The sequence below is a fragment of the Exophiala oligosperma genome, assembly GCF_000835515.1.
Source record: "Exophiala oligosperma strain CBS 72588 unplaced genomic scaffold supercont1.7, whole genome shotgun sequence".
Taxonomy (NCBI): domain Eukaryota; kingdom Fungi; phylum Ascomycota; class Eurotiomycetes; order Chaetothyriales; family Herpotrichiellaceae; genus Exophiala; species Exophiala oligosperma.
The window spans coordinates 1,874,016-1,892,472 of NW_015622824.1; the positions used below are offsets into that span (position 1 = coordinate 1,874,016).

General features: G+C 51.0%; 7 protein-coding genes across 9 annotated transcripts; 4 read left to right on the plus strand and 3 right to left on the minus strand.

Moving 5' to 3' along the window:
* PV06_07935 lies at window positions 1-2,810 on the minus strand. 2 transcript variants are annotated; one of them, XM_016409222.1, is made up of 4 exons: window positions 1,882-2,810; window positions 1,521-1,829; window positions 1,049-1,475; window positions 1-932 (listed from the first exon to the last, which is right to left on the minus strand). In XM_016409222.1, the coding sequence occupies exons 1-4, from the start codon at window positions 2,532-2,534 to the stop codon at window positions 855-857; spliced, it is 1,467 nt and encodes a 488-aa protein (XP_016260976.1). In that variant the 5' UTR covers window positions 2,535-2,810; the 3' UTR covers window positions 1-854. The 2 variants fall into 2 exon arrangements, with proteins under 2 accessions (XP_016260976.1, XP_016260975.1); XM_016409221.1 differs by having other exon boundaries at window positions 1-947; window positions 996-1,475.
* Window positions 2,811-5,471: 2,661 nt separating this feature from the next.
* On the plus strand, window positions 5,472-6,579 carry PV06_07936. Of its 2 annotated transcripts, XM_016409224.1 has the most exons (3): window positions 5,472-5,516; window positions 5,701-5,887; window positions 6,124-6,579. In XM_016409224.1, the coding sequence occupies exons 2-3, from the start codon at window positions 5,755-5,757 to the stop codon at window positions 6,381-6,383; spliced, it is 393 nt and encodes a 130-aa protein (XP_016260978.1). In that variant the 5' UTR covers window positions 5,472-5,516; window positions 5,701-5,754; the 3' UTR covers window positions 6,384-6,579. The 2 variants fall into 2 exon arrangements, with proteins under 2 accessions (XP_016260978.1, XP_016260977.1); XM_016409223.1 differs by having other exon boundaries at window positions 5,472-5,887.
* Window positions 6,580-6,764: 185 nt separating this feature from the next.
* Window positions 6,765-7,093, plus strand: PV06_07937 (40S ribosomal protein S25; the record flags this gene model as incomplete). The annotated part of the gene is made up of 3 exons (XM_016409225.1): window positions 6,765-6,767; window positions 6,828-6,885; window positions 6,988-7,093. Coding segments are annotated over 3 exons (165 nt in total), but the record flags the coding sequence as incomplete, so codon positions are not given.
* Window positions 7,094-7,429: 336 nt separating this feature from the next.
* Window positions 7,430-8,422, minus strand: PV06_07938 (uncharacterized protein). The gene has a single exon (XM_016409226.1). The coding sequence runs from the start codon at window positions 8,363-8,365 to the stop codon at window positions 7,601-7,603; it is 765 nt and encodes a 254-aa protein (XP_016260980.1). The 5' UTR covers window positions 8,366-8,422; the 3' UTR covers window positions 7,430-7,600.
* A 142-nt stretch (window positions 8,423-8,564) lies between these two features.
* On the plus strand, window positions 8,565-10,510 carry PV06_07939 (uncharacterized protein). The gene is made up of 2 exons (XM_016409227.1): window positions 8,565-9,715; window positions 9,769-10,510. Exons 1-2 carry the CDS (start codon window positions 8,840-8,842, stop codon window positions 10,399-10,401), a joined length of 1,509 nt encoding a protein of 502 aa, XP_016260981.1. The 5' UTR covers window positions 8,565-8,839; the 3' UTR covers window positions 10,402-10,510.
* Window positions 10,511-11,243: 733 nt separating this feature from the next.
* On the plus strand, window positions 11,244-15,447 carry PV06_07940 (uncharacterized protein). The gene is made up of 2 exons (XM_016409228.1): window positions 11,244-11,826; window positions 11,887-15,447. Exons 1-2 carry the CDS (start codon window positions 11,526-11,528, stop codon window positions 14,571-14,573), a joined length of 2,988 nt encoding a protein of 995 aa, XP_016260982.1. The 5' UTR covers window positions 11,244-11,525; the 3' UTR covers window positions 14,574-15,447.
* Window positions 15,448-15,608: 161 nt separating this feature from the next.
* PV06_07941 (uncharacterized protein) lies at window positions 15,609-17,479 on the minus strand. Its single transcript, XM_016409229.1, has one exon. The coding sequence runs from the start codon at window positions 17,390-17,392 to the stop codon at window positions 15,692-15,694; it is 1,701 nt and encodes a 566-aa protein (XP_016260983.1). The 5' UTR covers window positions 17,393-17,479; the 3' UTR covers window positions 15,609-15,691.
* Window positions 17,480-18,457: the final 978 nt, after the last annotated feature.

Here is an 18,457-nt window from a genome sequence, read left to right on the forward strand (position 1 = left end):
CTACACACTCGCCCAGTGAGCAACACCAAGCACCCGGGGCCAAGAGGCATCTGCGGCACTGAAGGCTGGGAACAACCTAGTTTGACCTGCGAAGAGGAAAGAGTGCGTATCATCTTTTCGACTCAGTACGAGTATACAACGGGCGTGGATTACTATCAAAAAGTCATAACGAACTTTCACACATCAGTAAACATCCAGATTCTGGAGGGGACATACAAAATGCTCAAAGAACAAGGCAAGAAGAGCATCGAATGTGACTAAAACCCCTAGCACATAGATGGTCAGAGAAAAGACGCCGTAGCATTCAAAAGAGTATGTCCTAGCTATCGGTTAATGTCCTTCGCATGAAAAGAAATTCACGTCGTCAAGATCAAATCGAACAAAAAACTGCAACGCCGACCTACTAGAGCACCTGGATGGGCGTGAAGCAGTACTGGTGCTCGCGATGCCCTGGTACTGGAAAGGACCTGGAGAAAGGCACTAAAGACTGTCAACAACAACAACCCCGGATCTTGACACACCAGTCGAGATTCCAGCTCTGACCATCCCGAACTCCTCCCAAAACGACTAGCATGCCCGGCCTTGATGCAGTAACGAGTGCTGACTTTGATGATATAGGCTCTAGTCCCACCATGATTCGCGACATGGTGGCTGGGAGTTGCGGATCAATGTCTTCGTTCGGAAAAGGTCACAATGCCTTGGTCCTAGAGAACAAGCTGCTGTAGACGGCGTCAACGACTGGCTGTGCGCTGATTTGCCTACCACCGAAGTAGCGGCCGTTGAGGCCTTTGATTGCGTTCTCACCACCCGATACACGTTCGAACTTCAGATAGATGTCGCCCTGAGTATTCGGGTCAAGCGAAATGTGCACGACGTGACCATATTTCTCCTCGCACTCGGCTCGCACGTCGTCCTCGAGCTCTTTGATCCAGCTGTCGCCTTCTTCGCTGTACATAACTGTCAGTAAAAATCGCAACGAGCGGTGAAGAACTTACTCAGCTGGGTCGAACATGTTACGCAGCAAGACACAACGACTCGCTTGGCTCACGTTGACAGGAAGAGGCTTGCTCTCCTTCTTCGGAACAACCGTTTTCTTCTGGGATTCGACGTTTGAATCGTCTGTCCTGGCGAGTTTACGCATCAATGCATCTCTGCTATAGTTGTTGAAGTTCACACCGGCAACATCTGTATCGTCTAACGCACTTGCGCCACCAGTACCTTTGTCATTGTCACGGCCGCCTGCGCGGTCGAAGGTCCCGCCAGAGCCACCAGCATGGGCACCTCGTCCGCCAGATCCAGAAAATGCAGAGCCTTGATAACCAGAGTGGTTTTGACCCTGGAAGCGCTGAAGCAGATTGGCCGTCGATTCGGGTGTGAACTTGTCGTTGCCTAGACCCACGCGGATGGGACGACCTGCAAGATCAAAGCCGTTCATCTTCTCAAGAGCCTCACGAGCTTGATTGGGATCACGAAATCTGCAGACGTCAGCACCTGTAGATAGCAATGAGCGAAGAACTTACTGTACAAAGCCATAACCGCGACTACGACCTGTCTCATCTTTTTGAAGTTGTACGAATTCTAGCTCACCGAAAGGTTCGAAGACGTTCTGTAAATCCTGTTCAGTTATGCTGAAGTGAATATTTCCAACATAAAGGCGGTGAAACGGAACGGAATTATGGTTGCCACTGCTCGCCTCCGGGTTGCGAGCTTGTCGATTCTTCTCTGCTTCAGTGAGTTGAGCGATAATGGGGATTCCGAGTAGCTTTTGTCCAGTCATCTGAATGGCGAGGGGTACCGAATCTTCATCTTTGAACTCAACATAGCCAACACTGTACACTTGTTAGTACAAAAGAAGCGACCTGAAATGTGCATCAAGCTTACCCCTTGGAACGTCCGCTGACACGATCCTTTACAATCTGTGCCTCTTTGACCGGGCCGACCTTCTCGAAGAATTGGATCAACTCTTTTGTTCGGAGTCGCGCGGCAAGTTGTTGTACGAAAACCGTTCTCCTGTCACGCTCATCCTCAGTAAGCTGTGGCTCTGGCGTCTTGCGCTTCAGGGCGTTTTTGGGACTTTCGGAGCGACGGCGGTCTCTGTGACCCTTTTCACGATCCCGGCGCTCATCGTCGTCACGTCTTGATCGGCCTTCTGCTCGGTAATAGCGATCATATCCAGGAGACCTCGATCGTCGGCGATGGTAACCTTCGTCACGTCCGGAGCGTCTTCTGTCATCTTCGCGACTCCGACTTCTCCTCCTGCTCCTATGACTGCCATTAGCAGAGCCGTGTTCGCTTCTGGGGCTTCTTATGTCATCGTCTCTGTCTCGATCCCGATCCCTTCGATGTTCTCGACTTCGATCCCGTCTTTTGCGATCACGGTCCCTATCACGGTCTCGCGAGCCATCACGATACTTGTCCTTGTCGCGACGCTCGTTGCGTTCGGTCTGGTGTAGGTCTTCATTATCGCGAGGAGAGTCTTTGACGTCGCTAGTGGCAGTGGAGTCGAGAAGAGCTTCGACATCGATTCCTGACATTTTGAATAATAGTCGGCGGCTTGCTCAAACTTGATATATTTGCTGAAGGAGAGAGTCACTTGAGCTGTCAGAGTCGAGCAATGAAGCAAAGGGTGCGCAGGCAAACCCTTGCAAGAAAAGTTGTTAGACGGTGCTGCTCCGTATAGGAGCTTTCCTTCGGCCTGCGAGGCGGTGGTTCTATCGTATACGGTCAAAAGACTGTTATTAACGATTAGAGTAGTTGGTCGATCCGACCGAGAACAAAGGGGTTTGAGAGTCGATCTGATTCACTTTCTGGTGGGGAGTAGAAGATGGAAGTTGAAGCGGAAAGAACAACGCAGTTTGGATTTGGCGCCTATTTGGGCTTGGCATGATTACATAAGGCGACATTGTCTACCTTACCGACGTACCGACGAGTATCATCTTGGGCCTGGTATTTCTGTGCTCCAAACTCTCATCAAGCAGATCCAAAGCGATCCAAGCACTACTTGCTGCCTTCCATCAATCCTAAGCCAAACCCTGATACAGATTTCATATCCAAGTCCCTTGACATGCCCTGCTGTTGTCACATCCATCATCACCAGCTAGGCTAGTCTCTGACTGAGCATCATCCTTCAATTGTTGACAGCAACCCAGCCAGAGGCCCGCGAGACATATTGGCCGTTCTCAGCACCATCTTGAGCAAGCTCTTCATCACCAGATGACTGTTCGTTGCCACTGATGCTCGCTTCATAGCCCTCGGAACAGCCAACACTTGAGCTTCGATGTATTGGTCCGTCTTCAAAACTTGATTCTAGCCGCTCAGCTGCGAGTTCCGTGCAACGCGGACAAAGATAGTCCTCACAATCTTGTGGTATCTCCGTAAGACCTGCACAACGAAGATGAAGCCAAACATAGAGACACGATGCGGAGCTGCAGCGAATCATCTTCTCATGAAAGAGCGTCTTATCGCAGTAACAGGTAGCTCTGATCTCCTCCAGAACACGCTTGGTCATGCCAGACTTGGGTTCGTCTTCGCATTCGGATTCGGAAATATGCTCAACCTCCAGGTCTTTGACATGGTCCATGCGGTTTTTCCACTCCAGCCCTTGCTTCTTGTAGCTCTCCCTGTAACCTTCAAAGAGTACTGGAGATAGAATGCGAAGACCTAGTTCGTCATTATTCAGGTCTATATGTTGACAGTTATGGCCGGAATTTATTTTTCCGAGTTCCTCATGGATTTTGATAACGTCGTACTGTTTTTGACGTCGGAGCCGGAGGCCTTGTTTACAGTTCGATCCTTTACCTGGTTCAAGTGTTGGTCCTTCGGGCAGGTAGATGCAGAAAACCTCTTTTTGCTTTAGGAGAGGATGAAGCTTTTCAGCAGCTTCCATGATCTGATCCTTTTCACAGGCTCCATCGATGTTGTAGGGGAAGACCTTCCGCTCGTTCTCACCTGCAGGCTCACTTGGCGAAGCAAGCTGGACGCAGTCGAGGCAGAGATAAACGCTATTAGTCCGGGTTTCTTGGAGGTCATTCTCAACGTTGTCGGCCATGCTCAGAGAAGTACTTTCATGTGGAATGATATACGTCAATCCCCCACAAGCAGTGCTGCAACGGTGACAGATTCTGTCCAAATCATTCTGCATCTGCAGGATCTCAACATTTCCTTCATCAATGTGGAGTTAGTGTCTGCAACCAAATCAGCTGGGCTGGGATCTTACTAGGCGCAGCCAACTCTTGCAGCTTGAAGCCAGGGCGCGTGATGTCTTTCGTGATTGCTCCCGCCGTTTGGAAATCTCGTCCAGCACGACCCCGAAGCTCGAATTTTCTGGACGATGAAGACAGTCCCTTGCAGTATGTCTGACCATCCTCCTCTTTCCGCTCAGGCAAAGCCGAACGCGACTCTGCTTCACCATCTTCTGGTAAGTATGAGCTGGAGAGCGGCATGTTCTTCAGTTTCTGGTACAAGCTCGGATGTGACCACCTGACGAAATCTTTAATGTCATGCTCGTGGATACGGTGAGTCGCGAAAAGACGTCCTGAAAAGCTTCCTGCTCCTGACTCGCCGCATAGATAGACCGAGTCGGCGTGACGGCCTCTTCTGTAAACACCACTCTGAGATAATCGCGGCATACCCACCAAGTTTCTATGCCTCTTTTCGATCGTTTCGGAGGGGAAGGGCATTATTGATCTTTGTGGTGTGTGTTCTCGTACTGCCGCGGTGAAGTGGCATCTTGGTCTACTGGGACCTACTCGAGGTAAGGTGAGGCAGACGCAATAAGCTCACCACTTTCCAATTTGAGCGTGAAGCTGCAGTGAATGAAATTTGTCCTCTAAGGCCTCGACGGATTGACCAACCTGTGAATTTTGGTTTGTCCCACCAACCTAGAAACTTGGTGATGCTGTGGACTGCTGACCAGTTCCCGTCCGTTCCCTCGGCAGAGTAAGCCAGCATTCTGTAGCGTCTGCGATCTATCTGCTCGAAGTAAAGGTCATGTCCAAGTGAAGAAATCAGGGATATCAGTGCTTTGGGTCAGTTGATGTCTCCGAGAGCCAGACAACAGTGCATAGCCTTCTTTTGCTGAGTAGAGTCATGTTGAATGATGAGTGATACTGCTTGCGACTACGGCGAGAGGACTAGTGTGGACACTTGGTTTGATAGAAGCAAAGCTGTTCAGCTTTGTTACTGTTGCAGTTGTTGCGACAATCCATAGTACATCACTATTTCTGAGCGACAGTATATGAAGTGTTTTGTTATGGTATTAACAAGGACAGTTACTCTAATCCCTTTCTCTCTGATCACTGGCAGGTCGGATAAGGCTGGAGCCTCTAAATGCTCATTGGACAAGTCACGCACAGACACAGACACAGACGCTATACCCAGATAGGCATGGCTGGTGAAAACTCTTGGCCACACGCACTCCAAACTTCTGCTTGAAACGCAGTCTCACAAGATCTCAAATTCTGATTTCGCAACGACAACGACAATTTACATCGTCCAAACCACCACATCTTTCCGAGGTATGTGGACCTTCATGCGCTCTTCAGCTGGCCTTGGATGAGCAATCCGATTGTCCGTCTGGATTGTAACATTTCCGGATGGCGCACTCAGGATACGCTCATCTTTTGCGACACGAGCTGAAGAACCCTTGAATGGGCACTCTTCCTGCTCGAGGCTTCTGAAGACTAACATATTTCTCGACAGACACCTCAAGTCCTTGTTCTTCCTGACTTGAGAATCTCACTACATACCGCCAAAATGGTCAAGACCTCCGTTCTCAACGACGCTCTCAAGAGCATCAACAACGCCGAAAAGGCTGGCAAGCGTCAAGTCCTGATCCGACCTAGCTCCAAGGTCATCATCAAGTTCTTGTCTGTCATGCAGAAGCATGGTACGTTTGCCCCCGCTGTTGCGATTGTACAAGGAAGAGGAGGACTGCGCATGGTATTCGGGTTGATAACTAGGCGGCGGTTTCAGTTTGCTCAACAGCCTTTGCCCTTTAAGTACCCGAGAAATCAAGATCTCGGCGGTCGATCTTACACATTTGCTTTCTTTCTTCGTGTTGGTTATATGTTTATTCGATCGCAACATACTCTACCTCAACTTCTGCTGACGGCTTTTGCACAGGTTACATCGGCGAATTCGAGGAGGTCGATGACCACCGCAACGGCAAGATTGTCATCCAGCTCAACGGCCGTCTGAACAAAACCGGCGTCATCTCGCCCCGCTACAACGTTCAGCTCCGAGACCTCGAGAAGTGGGTTGTCAAGTTGTTGCCATCTCGTCAATTCGGATACATCGTCCTGACCACCAGTGCTGGTATCATGGACCACGAGGAGGCCAGAAGAAAGCACGTCGCTGGAAAGGTTATTGGCTTCTTCTACTAGACATTGCGTATTCTGATGTTTTCTGACGATGACATGAGCGTGGGAATGATCTCGAAAAGTTCTCTCGAATTTTCCAGCTTGTCATAGACACTGGACAAGAAATCACATAGACCTTGAGGCAGTGACTGTCAATTCAATAAAAGCAATCATCTGCCAGAAAACAGCAATGTAGAGACTTGTATGCTTGTATTATTTGTGCAGACTTCTCTCAGTCCATGCGTTTCCTCGCGTGCTGCTCCGTTCGACTTTGGCGCACCACAAATGTCCCCACCGCACTTTTCACGCCGTGCCAAGCCGGCCCGCCCACAATACCTATCTCTTCAACTTTGAACATCAAGTCTTTCAGTATCCCTAGTTATCCGTCAAGACAACATCGCAAAAATGGTATGTTTATTTCCAAGCCCGGTGCTGATGTCGCGGAGAACTCGTAACTGACGATACCAGGCGCCCGCAGCATCATCCGGCGGCAAGAAGCAAAAGAAGAAGTGGTCAAAGGGAAAGGGTATGTTCTGAACCTGCGCATCCACGTTCACCATCTCAACCAGCTACATTCGAACATTTCGCATTCTTCTGATCAAAAAGCTAATATTCTGCTCGTCTACAGTCAAGGACAAGGCGAACCACGCCGTTGTATTGGACAAGGCCACCTCCGACAAGCTCAACAAGGACGTCCAATCGTACCGACTCATCACCGTCGCTGTTCTCGTTGACAGACTGAAGATCAATGGCTCGCTAGCACGAAAGGCGCTCGCTGATCTCGAGGACCGTGGTGTTATTCGCAAGGTTGTGGCACATCACAGTGGTGGCATCTACACGAGAGCGGCTGCCGGCAGCGACTAAATCACAATTGGTTTACGAAGCAAGGCGACTAGGAAAAATCAATTCAGTCTTTGCAAGGCACCAATGCCGAATAGACAATGAGGCTCGATGGCGCTTGTATGATGGTCACGAATATGCATCTGGGACGGGTCCAAGTGTGGTCGAGGATGGCCACGGATGAGAACTGAGACAGGCATAATGCAAATTTCCTGCACATACGGAGGACTGGGGAGCAATTTTCAGACCCATGGTCACGATTATCCCGAAGGATACGCGATCCCATTCTCGATCATTGTCTGCAGTAACCTTCGTTCCAGGAGGAATTGATATCCATGTTGTCTATCATGATTTGTTTCGACTCTAACGATCAACGCCATTTGGTCTTGTCCTGAGCTCAATTACTGTACCGGCTTTCCTTGCGCCTTATCTATTTGCTTTCCCTTCTTCCTCTTGGGTCGTCCTTTTTCAGCCGGCTCGCACAACTTTGGGGCATCACCTGTGTACTCTGGCACGCCTACCAGCTTTCCCACTTCAAAATATTTCTTGTGATTCCTGTAGAAAGCCTCCCACTTAGCCACTTCCTCCAGGACACGTTTCTTTGCGTTCCTCCTCTCTTTCTCAGCCCTTGTTTTCCTCGCTCCGCTCGAGATGTCCTCATCGGTATCTTCTTTGGGGATGTAGATTTCTTCTGCCCCTCTCAGATCACCCGTTCGATCTTCGAGGAAACATCCGGTGACAAACGCCCTGGTGGCGTCTCTCCCAGCAAATACTTCATAGCTTCCACCAGGGCCATATGTCCGTCTTCCCTCGGTAACATCGAAGATCGTGCGATTGATGGCGAGATATATCGGCTTTCTGGGGTCTGTGCCGTTGTATAGCGCCAGCTCGTCAGGACTTAGATACAGTGGCCCTTTCCACCATCGCGCGAGTTGTGCAGGGTTCGCGAACCAGGGATGGTAGTTCCAAGTGAAGGAAGAGCCAGAAGTTAGGTAGTATGACAATGCACAGGAGACGCCAATAAGAGTTATTATAACCCGAAGGACATCGAGAACGGAGATTACTCGAGACGTTTGGTCTTCGATCTCATCTTGCGCGGGAGATTTCGTTCGCACTGTTGAGCTTTGGGTCTTTGGTGGGCGTCTACGCAAGGAAGAGTCTGCCATTTCCGTGAGTCTTCAATTCTAGTAGCAGAGGATGCACTTCCAAGAATTTGGTCATCGAGTTGGACAATGTTTGGTGCTGACAACAATTCGTCTGGTGAGAAGTGGGCCCTGAGTTGCGTAGCTGCAATCGCAGGCTGGGAAGGTCGAATAGGCCGCGGCCTAATGAACCAGCCACATGGATTCCACGAAAATCAAAGCACAACCACCCATCCCCCAGCGCTCGTCCCTCTTTTGTCCTCCTCATTTCCTATCGATTGCGCATTGACTCTGTACGGAGCACGGGTGTATCGATTTCATCTCAGGAAGTCGTATTGCGCTCACCATAGAAAGTCATCGACAAACAAGCCTCGGCTTGACGAAGTAAACAAACGACCAGCGGTCATACCCACAATCAACATTCCACGACTTCAGAACTTCGAGCAGTCTGCCTCCATGACTATATAAGTCGGCACCTTGTGCGATAGTAAACGCGATATGTCCTATCAATATACTGTCACCGAACGCAGGCGCAGAACAGCGAATACCGGTGGCTACGGCCACTCCGGGCATAGGTCCGCATTTGGCTACTGGGTTCCCTTGGTCGTCACTGTCACAGCTGCGGCCATCGGAGTTGCCGCCTGGGTGTGGAGTGAACGGCGCGATGATGAAGAAGAGGCGAGCGAGGAGGAACACTACCAAGGAGGAGTACCACCTCCAGGATATGCAAGCATGAGCGGTGCTCTACCTGCCGGCCCACCGCCTCCCGGTGGCTATCAAGGGCCTCCAGGCGCTGGGCCAGAAGGCTTTCAGGGTCCGATGATGCCTGGTCCGAATCAACCCGGCGGCTTCCAAGGCTATCCACCTCCTCCTGGATTTCCAGGACAAGGCCCTGATGGTTACCGTGAAGCTGGCGGAGAATATTACGCTTCAAGATCAACGGCGGAAGAGCAGCAGGTAGAGACTGGATTCGTCGCCAGGATGTCAAGTGCACTTGGATTTGGTCGGTCAACAACCCCATCGCAGCCGTTAATACGAGGGGACTCCGTTCAACAGCCTTACGACTGGGCCAACAAACCATTCGCTTCCGGAGTCGCAGCTGCTGGCGCCATGGTGGGTGCTGCCATCAGTTCTATCAGAGGCGATGGTGGCGACGGCTACGAAGACCATGAGCGGTGGAGTGAAGAAGTCGAACAACGTGAAACCGACAGGGACGTCAAACAAGGAATCAAACGTAGGGGCACAGCCGACGAGTTCTTCTCTGGCGATGTCGAAGTTCCAAGAGAGTCGTCCATTGCTCGTCAGAAGAGGAAAACTGTTGCCGTCGTTGTTTCTGCGGCCGGTCTAGGATCTGATGGTGATGTGGATCACGCTGTAAGTTTTATCCAACAGTCAACACTCCGTCTACGCAAGCTGACAAGAGCAAGTCCATTTTGTCACATCTTCCTGAATATGTTGACCCCGACACAACCCGGATTTTTGTACTGATCTACGCTCCTGAATTGAAGACGCATCCACTTAGCCACAGAAGACCATCACAGTCAATGACGTCGTCCTTCTCGAACATTAGCCAGGCCGAAGCACACACACCAGCTCAAACACCTGGCGACTTCCCATCAGGAACGCCAGATGATGGTATACTAGCACAGGTTGATCCCAAGCCAGTTGAAGATGGATTCTCCGCATATAAGGCTCTTCGCGATCAAGCTCTCACGATAGTGGACAGGGAGACCATGATTCTCCCATTCACTTCATCAAAAGGACACAAACACATCTTACGAAGCCTAGCACCAGAACTTGTATACATTCAAGAATCTCTCTGCGGAGCTGATGGCGAACTTGTTTCCGAGCTTTCTGGTTGGGTGCGCCAAACTGTTGTTGTTATTGGTGACGAGGGAGGGCACGGCGGCTTAGTGGACACGGACGATGAGTCGGTTACCCATAAGCATGAGATATGGTGGCAAAAAGAGGAAAGGACTGGACTGGGGAAACGTGTGGGCGTTGTCGAGAGTCTGAAGATAGGCGAGGATTGGCAAAGGCGAATTAATGATCGAGACTGAGCAGATTGATGATTTTGATGTCAACAAATGGCATAATGGCTCTGGAGGCTCAAAGCTGCCACATGAATAGTCTAGTTACTATTTAGCGTATTGAAAGAAGTGTTTTATACCGAAGGCTTCCGCCTCTGATCAATGAGTACAATACATCGATACTTCGATATCTGCCGGGGAGTTCAGCATAGCGAACATCGCTGTATAGGCTAATGAATGGCTCATGTAATTCGGAGAACGTGCCTGTAAAGACTATCAGGTAGGCATTATTGCAGCCCTGGGCCTCTGACTTGACTGCCACTGCCAGTCATCCGTACGGAGTACTATTGCATCAATCTTCTTCGTTGTGCGGATATGTAGCCGACTGCTATTCCATAGGTCTCGACGTATTGATTGGCCAAAGCATCTCCTTGTGGGTCTCAGCCTCGCTCGACAACTTGATGCTCGATACGGAGTACTCTCCAACACAAAGGGCAAAGTGTCAATAGAGCCTAAGACTTCAGATAATATCAGTAACAGCCTCAGAGTAGTCATGATAGTCTTGAGATTGCCATATTCAGTGGGGTGGCGGACCATCAATCAAGAAAACCATTAATCCTTACTGTGTTATGCGGATAGATCACATTCGTAGAGAAGAATTGTATGTATCATCGGGTCTCACTGACCGGCATATCCTAAGCCAGTACAAATTCTGGGTCAACCAAAGATCTTTTTGAAGTCTACACAGTACAAGTACGGAGTAGGGGTAAGTCATATCTGGGCGCACGTGACACTTGGATCGGTGCCAAGGCCGAGCATCTCTTAATCATACCCCGATCTCGCGAGAACCTGGGCATGGGCGACGACATACGAATGACCATCATACAGCAATTTCCATTCAACAAATATCAACTTGTACACGACTGTCGGTCTGGCAACGATACACGTATTGAGACACTTGGTAGAACAGCAAGATCAACAACATATGCCCCCAGAGTTGCCTGCAACGCCCTGACGTGCCCCTCATGATGCGCGTGTCGCCAGTACCGTCGCAATCTGGCCGGGAACCTTTACAGGCTTCTACAGCTTTTGAAGAGTTGTTGTGACAAGTCCAAGAGCCTGGAACCCCACATTGATCGATAGTCACGCCCAAGATGGCTGCTGTCGCGGCAAAGGCCACAGGTACGGCCACCAAAATGAAGAAACCGCCTGCACCTGTCCTCCAGACGAATACGAACGGAACGAAGCCCGCTGCGCCCTCCTCCTCCCCGAGTAGTGCCAGGAAGACGCTCCCTGGTCAAAGCCAAAATGCTCCCTCCGCGGCTAGCAATAGTGCCGCAGTAAATGGTACCGCGAGGCCAAACCGAAGACTACAAAGACTCAACACGAGAAATAGCACGACAGACACCCTGGGTTCAGATAAACGAGGCACCAAGAAATTTCCTGAGCCATATGGTATGTTTCCTACACGTAAGATATCGTGCGCCTTTGGACTAACACGTGTCCTCGGTATAGTTCCTAAAGAATCTCACATCTTACGGAAATTCAAAGGTTCTCCGCCCTCACTCATTGTTCACCTGCATCCTACCCACTTCCGTTTCGATCAGCAAGAAGGGAGCTTCAGTTACCACTCCGAGATGCGCATCTTCATCGACCACCTGGCCAAGGGTACAATACCGCATGATATGGTGGAAGAGTTTCGGAAGTCAGACGTCAAATACTATGATGGTTGGCTCATAGTACGGGTACTCGACTACAAATCCGTCGCGAAAGATGCCGCTGCCAACGATGCTTGTAACGGAGACGAGAAGCCTTTCAGTATACACAATTACAACCAATACATCACTCCATCCCCGTACGTGCCATATCCAACGAAAGAGCAGTCGGTGGCTCGATCACCACCAACGAAGCAAGAGCGTCGGGACTCCATATCAGGAGAGCTCAAAGATACTCTCAATTCTGACGATACTATTGATGTCGCCCCGAAATCCACGAAGCCAAAACCCAAGATATATCATGTTGCTTTGCGACCTACCGTCCTCTCAAAACATATGGATATGGTAATTGATGCTATGACTCCTGATCCAAAATCCGTCAATCGCAAACAGTCACAAGCGAACTCGAGTAATCGAGCACCAGGGTCAGGAGCTCCACAAACCCCGATCTCCGGGGTACCTTCAACGCCATCCACCGACAAAGGTCCACCGCACAAGAAGCTGAAATTGAAGATCGACCCCAAGGATCTCCTCGACTATGAGGCTCGGATTGTGAACGCCACTGCCCCCCCTCTATACCTAGATGCCGTTGAAAGCATCGAAGAGGCAGAGACGCTGATGGATATGCTCCGAGATCCTTACCACGACGCACGTCCTCCTTCACCAATCAGCCGGAAGCGAACTGTTGCAGAACTCGCTGCCGACGACGCGCATGCCAAGGAACAGGAGAAATTCATGCTCATCATGGATGAGCGCACGTCCGGTGCATCTGGTGCGCCGAACGCGGGAGCTGTTGATGGCCAAGCTGCCTCTGCGCTATTCCAACCACGCTTCGAGAAGTTCAACGCTCTTGATAACATTAAGAGGGAAATCGCAGAGCGGAAACAACGTGAAAAGGATCGGCAACTGCAGGAAGATGAGAATAGGAGAGGCCAGCAAGAACGCCTACAAGAGGAGGAAAAGAAACGCATACTGATGCAGCGGGCGCAAGAGGCTAGAGCCATCCGTGCCCGCCAGCAAGAAATGCAAGCAGCGTTGGCGGCGCAACAGCAGTCAGCTCAAACGAACCAGAGACCGCCTTCGCAGCAGATGAATGGCATACCTCCAAATATGCAGAATCAGATAATGGCTGCTCAACAACAACGTGGCTCGCCAATACTCAGACAAGGTACTCCTCACGCGGCATCCTCACCCGTAGTCACAAACGCTACTGCACAAGGTGGGCTTCCCATGGTAGTCTCTGGCTCACAACAAGGCAATGGCTCGCCGGCTCGACCCGGTTCCGCAGTTCAGCACGCTCATCCCACCGCTCCGATGGCAAGAGTCGGTAGTGGACAAGCTCTCAGTCGCAACGGCACACCACAACTGCCCCATGGAACACCTGCTGGTGGAAACGCCACGCCAATCATGCGCCAAGGCACTCCTGGTCAGCATATCAGCCAGGCAAGCCCACATAGTAGCATGGCGGCGCCTACACCTCAAATGATGCCAAACGGCATGCTTCAAGGCATGCAAGGCCAAATGCCGAACGGTGTCCCAAGACAACCCAATCCTCAGCAGCTCGCAGAAATGCAACGACGCCATGCAATGCAGCAGCAGGCTGCAGCCCAACAGGCTGCTATGCATCAGCAGATGATCAATGGCACTCCTCAGATGGCCCAAGCCCAAATGGCTCATATGCAGGCTCAGCATCATGCACAAATGGACCGCCAAGCCGCCATGCAGCGTCAGCAAGCACAGCAGCAAGCTATGCAGCAGGGCACACCACAAAGTCAGCACATGTCGCCCGTTCCTGCACAGAGTCAGAAGGCGTACAACCAGTCCGTTGCCGATCATGTCAAAGCACAAATGCAGAGCCTTCAGCAACCACACTCCCAAGGTTCACCTGGTCAGAATCAGATGACCCCTCAACAACAAGCTGCACAAATGGCACAGGCCCAGCAACAGCAAAGGATAATGGCTGCTCAGGCTCAGGGCCAAATGATGGGTGGCAATGGCCCTCAACAACGACCACAGATCAGTCCCCAGCTACAGGCGCTCTATCAGAACACCCTTAGTGCATACACCCAACGCTTTTTGACCCAAGCCGCTTCTAAGTATGGCGGCAATACAAATATGCTTCAACCTGCCGAACTGCAACAGGTGCAGGGTCAAGCCAAACAGGCGGCCATGACTGCTGTGCGCAAACGTCAGGCTGAGATGAGCCAGATGAACCAGATGCAGATGCATGCTCAGATGAGGCAGCAAACTCAACAAGGTGGAGGAGGAATGAATATGAATGGCGGTGGCATGGGCATGAATGTCAATCCGAACATGGCCGCAGCCTTACAGCAGCATCAGGCTCAGCAAATGCAACAGATGCAGATGCAGCATGCCCAACAAATGATGGCGCAACAACAACAACAACAACAACATCAGCAGCAGCAGCAGCAGCAACAACAACAACAACAGCAGCAAGGCATGCAATTTCAGCACCAGCGAGGGTAAGGTCTGATCTTGACATCTTACTTCTGGATTTTTGCCAGAACAGTGGGAATCTCAATTTGGTTCGCATCCCTGCTTTGGTGAGGCAATCCAGGGACCTCCCCTCCGAGGAAATTGGGTATCATTCTGTTGGTTCGACGGGGTCTCTTTGTGCATTGGGACGGCGGGGTGTGTCGATTCAGCGAAATTTTACGACATGACATGATCGGGTTTGATGGCACGCTTTGGAGTTTTGTGGTGGCCAAAGTTGGGCCTTGCACACGCTGAAGGCCTCTTGCCTGGTCAATATGGCAACGCTTGAAGCTTTTGAGGGAAAATGAGTTGGCGTCATGACGTTTGAGGATCGCTGCACCAGATCACGGATGTTACACGAATGCATAACCCATTGGGATGTATACCACTTGGCATTTGCTACGGCTTGGACATTGGCCATTCAACGAAGTTACGACCAAGACCAATATCACAGTGTCGACTTGAATTGGTGTTTATGGGGGTTGACCTTTTTTTTCTTCTCATTTGAATTTCGGGGAAAAAGAAAGTCGTCTTTGGTCAAAAGACGAACTATGCAAGGCATTGCTTGATTGGTGCGAGTATAGCGGTTGTGTTTTGTTGTGTTTGTCAACTTGTCTTTGTTGTAAAGTGGTAAGCTGCTCTCTCTCTTTCTACGGAGAACGAGAACTTGAAGGACGGCTTCGCACAATAACAATAAACAGGGGTTCGATTTTTGTGATTGTGTGTTGGGCAAAATTCTTGAGCTCTGCAGTCACAATCGCACACATGGAAAAATGTATATTGAATAATATGTACTGAACCCAAATGGGATTGAGACCACTAGAAAGCCTTTGAAGATTCGACCTGGGCTTGTTCTTTTCCAATATTTTATTCCTGTTTCTGATAGTTACTTTGTGTGTGCGGAGTGATGCACTCCAGGTGTGACGATTGCAAAGTATCGTTAATGCTACATGGGTCGGCAGTAGGGAGTAGATTTCTTTAGAACTATCGTAAGCAAACGAATGTTCTTTGGTGTGATTGTCCAACGGTACGAATAGGAAAAAGATGGCTATGCATGCAAAAACATTTTGCTCTGTGGAGCGAGAGTACCAAGGAGAGAAAAAAGCCGATCAGGCCGTCTTCATCATACACTTTTGCTCCAACCACCTGGCCAACTGGACGCTCTTCTTGTCGACGTACCGCGTGACCAACTCACTGATCCAGAACAAGGTGGGGATGGCGATGGCGGCGTAGAGCAAAAACACCAACCAAGAACCGACTTGGCCTTCCGGTCTGAGACCGACGTGGGAGGGAATTCGAGAGAGAAAACGCATCAATGGCCTTCCTATGCTGTTGATCAAGGTGACGTGCATGAGGTAGATTCCGAAAGAGTTCTCCCCGAGGTACTGCGGAAAAGGGGTGGACAGGAACCTCCGAAGCATTCGTGTTTGACCCGTGTAAAACACCAGAACCACCGAGGCGACGCAGACCGGGAACCGGCCGACGCTCGGGAGTTTGTCCCAGCTGCTGGGGTCGAAAGACTTGATGGTGGTGTACAGCCGCACGTCCCCCATGTGAGGGTACTCGGGCATGGTGACGACGGCGAGGATCGCGACGAGGCCTGAGATGAGAGCGACGCGTTTCAGTGTCAAGGCAATCAGATTCGTACGCTGACGAGGATTTTGTGGTTTCTCGCTCGACAAACCGACAACACCGGAGCTGTTGGCAGAAGTCGAAGCGGACGTGGACGTGGATTGTGGCATCGTTCGGTTTTCAAGATAATGGTGAAGGTCGCAGCACAGGGGTCCCGAGAGAAACAAAAACACGTCCCACTGTCCTTGAGCGACGCAGTATAGGACGAGCGACGCTATGACGGCGAACCTCAGGGGCGGACGAGTCCTGCCCAGGGCCAGGAGGACCACGAAGACGATGATCGACCCTCGATACTCAAAGGGGATGGTCCACATGCCGATGGCGTACCGTAGGCCCTTGATGTTCCAGGAGTGGTACCGGTCGAGGTTGAGCGGGTTCAGGCCCGTCAACAGGTCGTCCAGCCAGTGCCACAGGGTCGCGGCCACGGTGCCGTCGTAGGGGACGTGGTCGGCGCCCTCGGGGTCAAACAGCTTGAGGTAACTCAGCACGGCGTTGAGGAGGGTCAGGAAAACCACGGGCGCGTAGAGTCGGATGCCGCGTCGGAAGAGGGCCGACGAGAGGGACTCGGAAAACCGGGTGAAGTCGGCCGTCCGCGTGAGCGACAAGGGCCGGCAGCTCAGGGCGTAGCCGGATATGACGAAAAAAATGTCCACCATCGCCGGACCCGTGCAGGGGAGGCGGAGGACGGGGAGGCGGAACAGGCGCGAGTCCGAACTCTGCCACGCCGCGCAGTGGCCCGGGTACAACAAGAGGGAGTTGTGGTAGAAGACGACGGTGAAGCACGCGATGCCTCGGAGGCCGTCCAACCACGCCGTCGCGTGGACTTTGCGATTTGTCGTCGTCGTCGGACACAGGATGGTGGGGCGGACGGCCACCCAGGCCGCCCTCAGGATCGAACCGGTTTTGCTGTCTCCGGTAGAAAACGCAAGGAGAGATGCTTGTTGTTGTGAAGAGCTGTCTAGAAGTGACCGTCGTGGTTTCAGGTATTGTTGTATCAAATAAAAAACTGCCAATGCTTTGGCGAGTAGAGTACGTCGTCGCCTTTGGTCGTTTGATGAAGCCTGGCACGCGCCGCCGAATTCTTCGTCTTCGAGATCTCCATTCAACAGCGGGTACTGCTGGGACCGGTGCCGCTCGTCGTCGTCCGGTAGGACGTTCTTGAATGACTGTATAGCCATCGTGACAACGAATCCTGTAGGTATGGGGAAACCTTCTACAGTACTTCGACCGAGGAAGGAAGCATCATGCGTTCTACATGAAGAAGCTGAACAAGACTTACCTCAAATTGTACTTCCATGGACATCGAAAGGGGGTTTCTTAGCTTTCCATGTCAAAAAAAAGGGTCACGGACCAGATCGTTCGTCCTTTAGATTGAAAACGCGTCAAGAGAGCCTTTGACACATGTCACTCGACATGCTCCATGGAACAGCCGCACGATGATCGTGCAGAGGCGGGACGTTATAGACGCAGATATGAGATCAAGGATGATCCCATTGTGTACTGTATGTACTGTCAAGGGCAACAGACTGCCACCTACTGTGGTGTATTGTGTATATATGGATCGTAACTTTTCGTGATATTGAGGCATTGTTGGACGTTTGTCAATGTCCGTCGGCCTCGCTTGTTTGATCCACCGTTTTGAATACGGTGGAGTTTATCTTCTTTCGAACGTAGCGCATTGTCCTCTTCTCCCTCTCCTTTTCCTCGAATATAGAAAAGTCCTCAGCCCTCCCTGATGCACCGTCGCGGTGAACAAGGTGAAGACACCCTCCCCAACCACAGTGAAGACATCCTTCAATAATGTTGTGTTTAAATATTTCATTTTCAGAATTCCAGGCAACAATGGGGTACATGGCGTAATGGTAGCGCTCACTTTCAGTCTCTGACCCTCGTCCTGAACGGCGGTTGGGGCGCTCAGGAAACAATTTTCGGACCTCCTTCTGGAGGCTGGGCTCTGTGAACCTGAGCAGGGAGTGACCGCTTGCCATTGACGTTAAAACTCCCAGAGTGTTGCCCCTTTAAACATCTGGCATGTCCAGGTTTTCTATTCTCACAACCCCGATCTCAAGGGTTGTGAGATGAGTTTTTGTTGCTGGCTCTTGCTTCACAAAAGCCTCTCTATACATTCAATTGATGAACAGCCTCCAGCATCTATATAGGATGTCTTGCGTCGGAATCCTGAAGCTCCTCAGACTGCGCCATGAAAACAACTCGGCGCTATGGTTGTATTCCGCCCGGCTGAC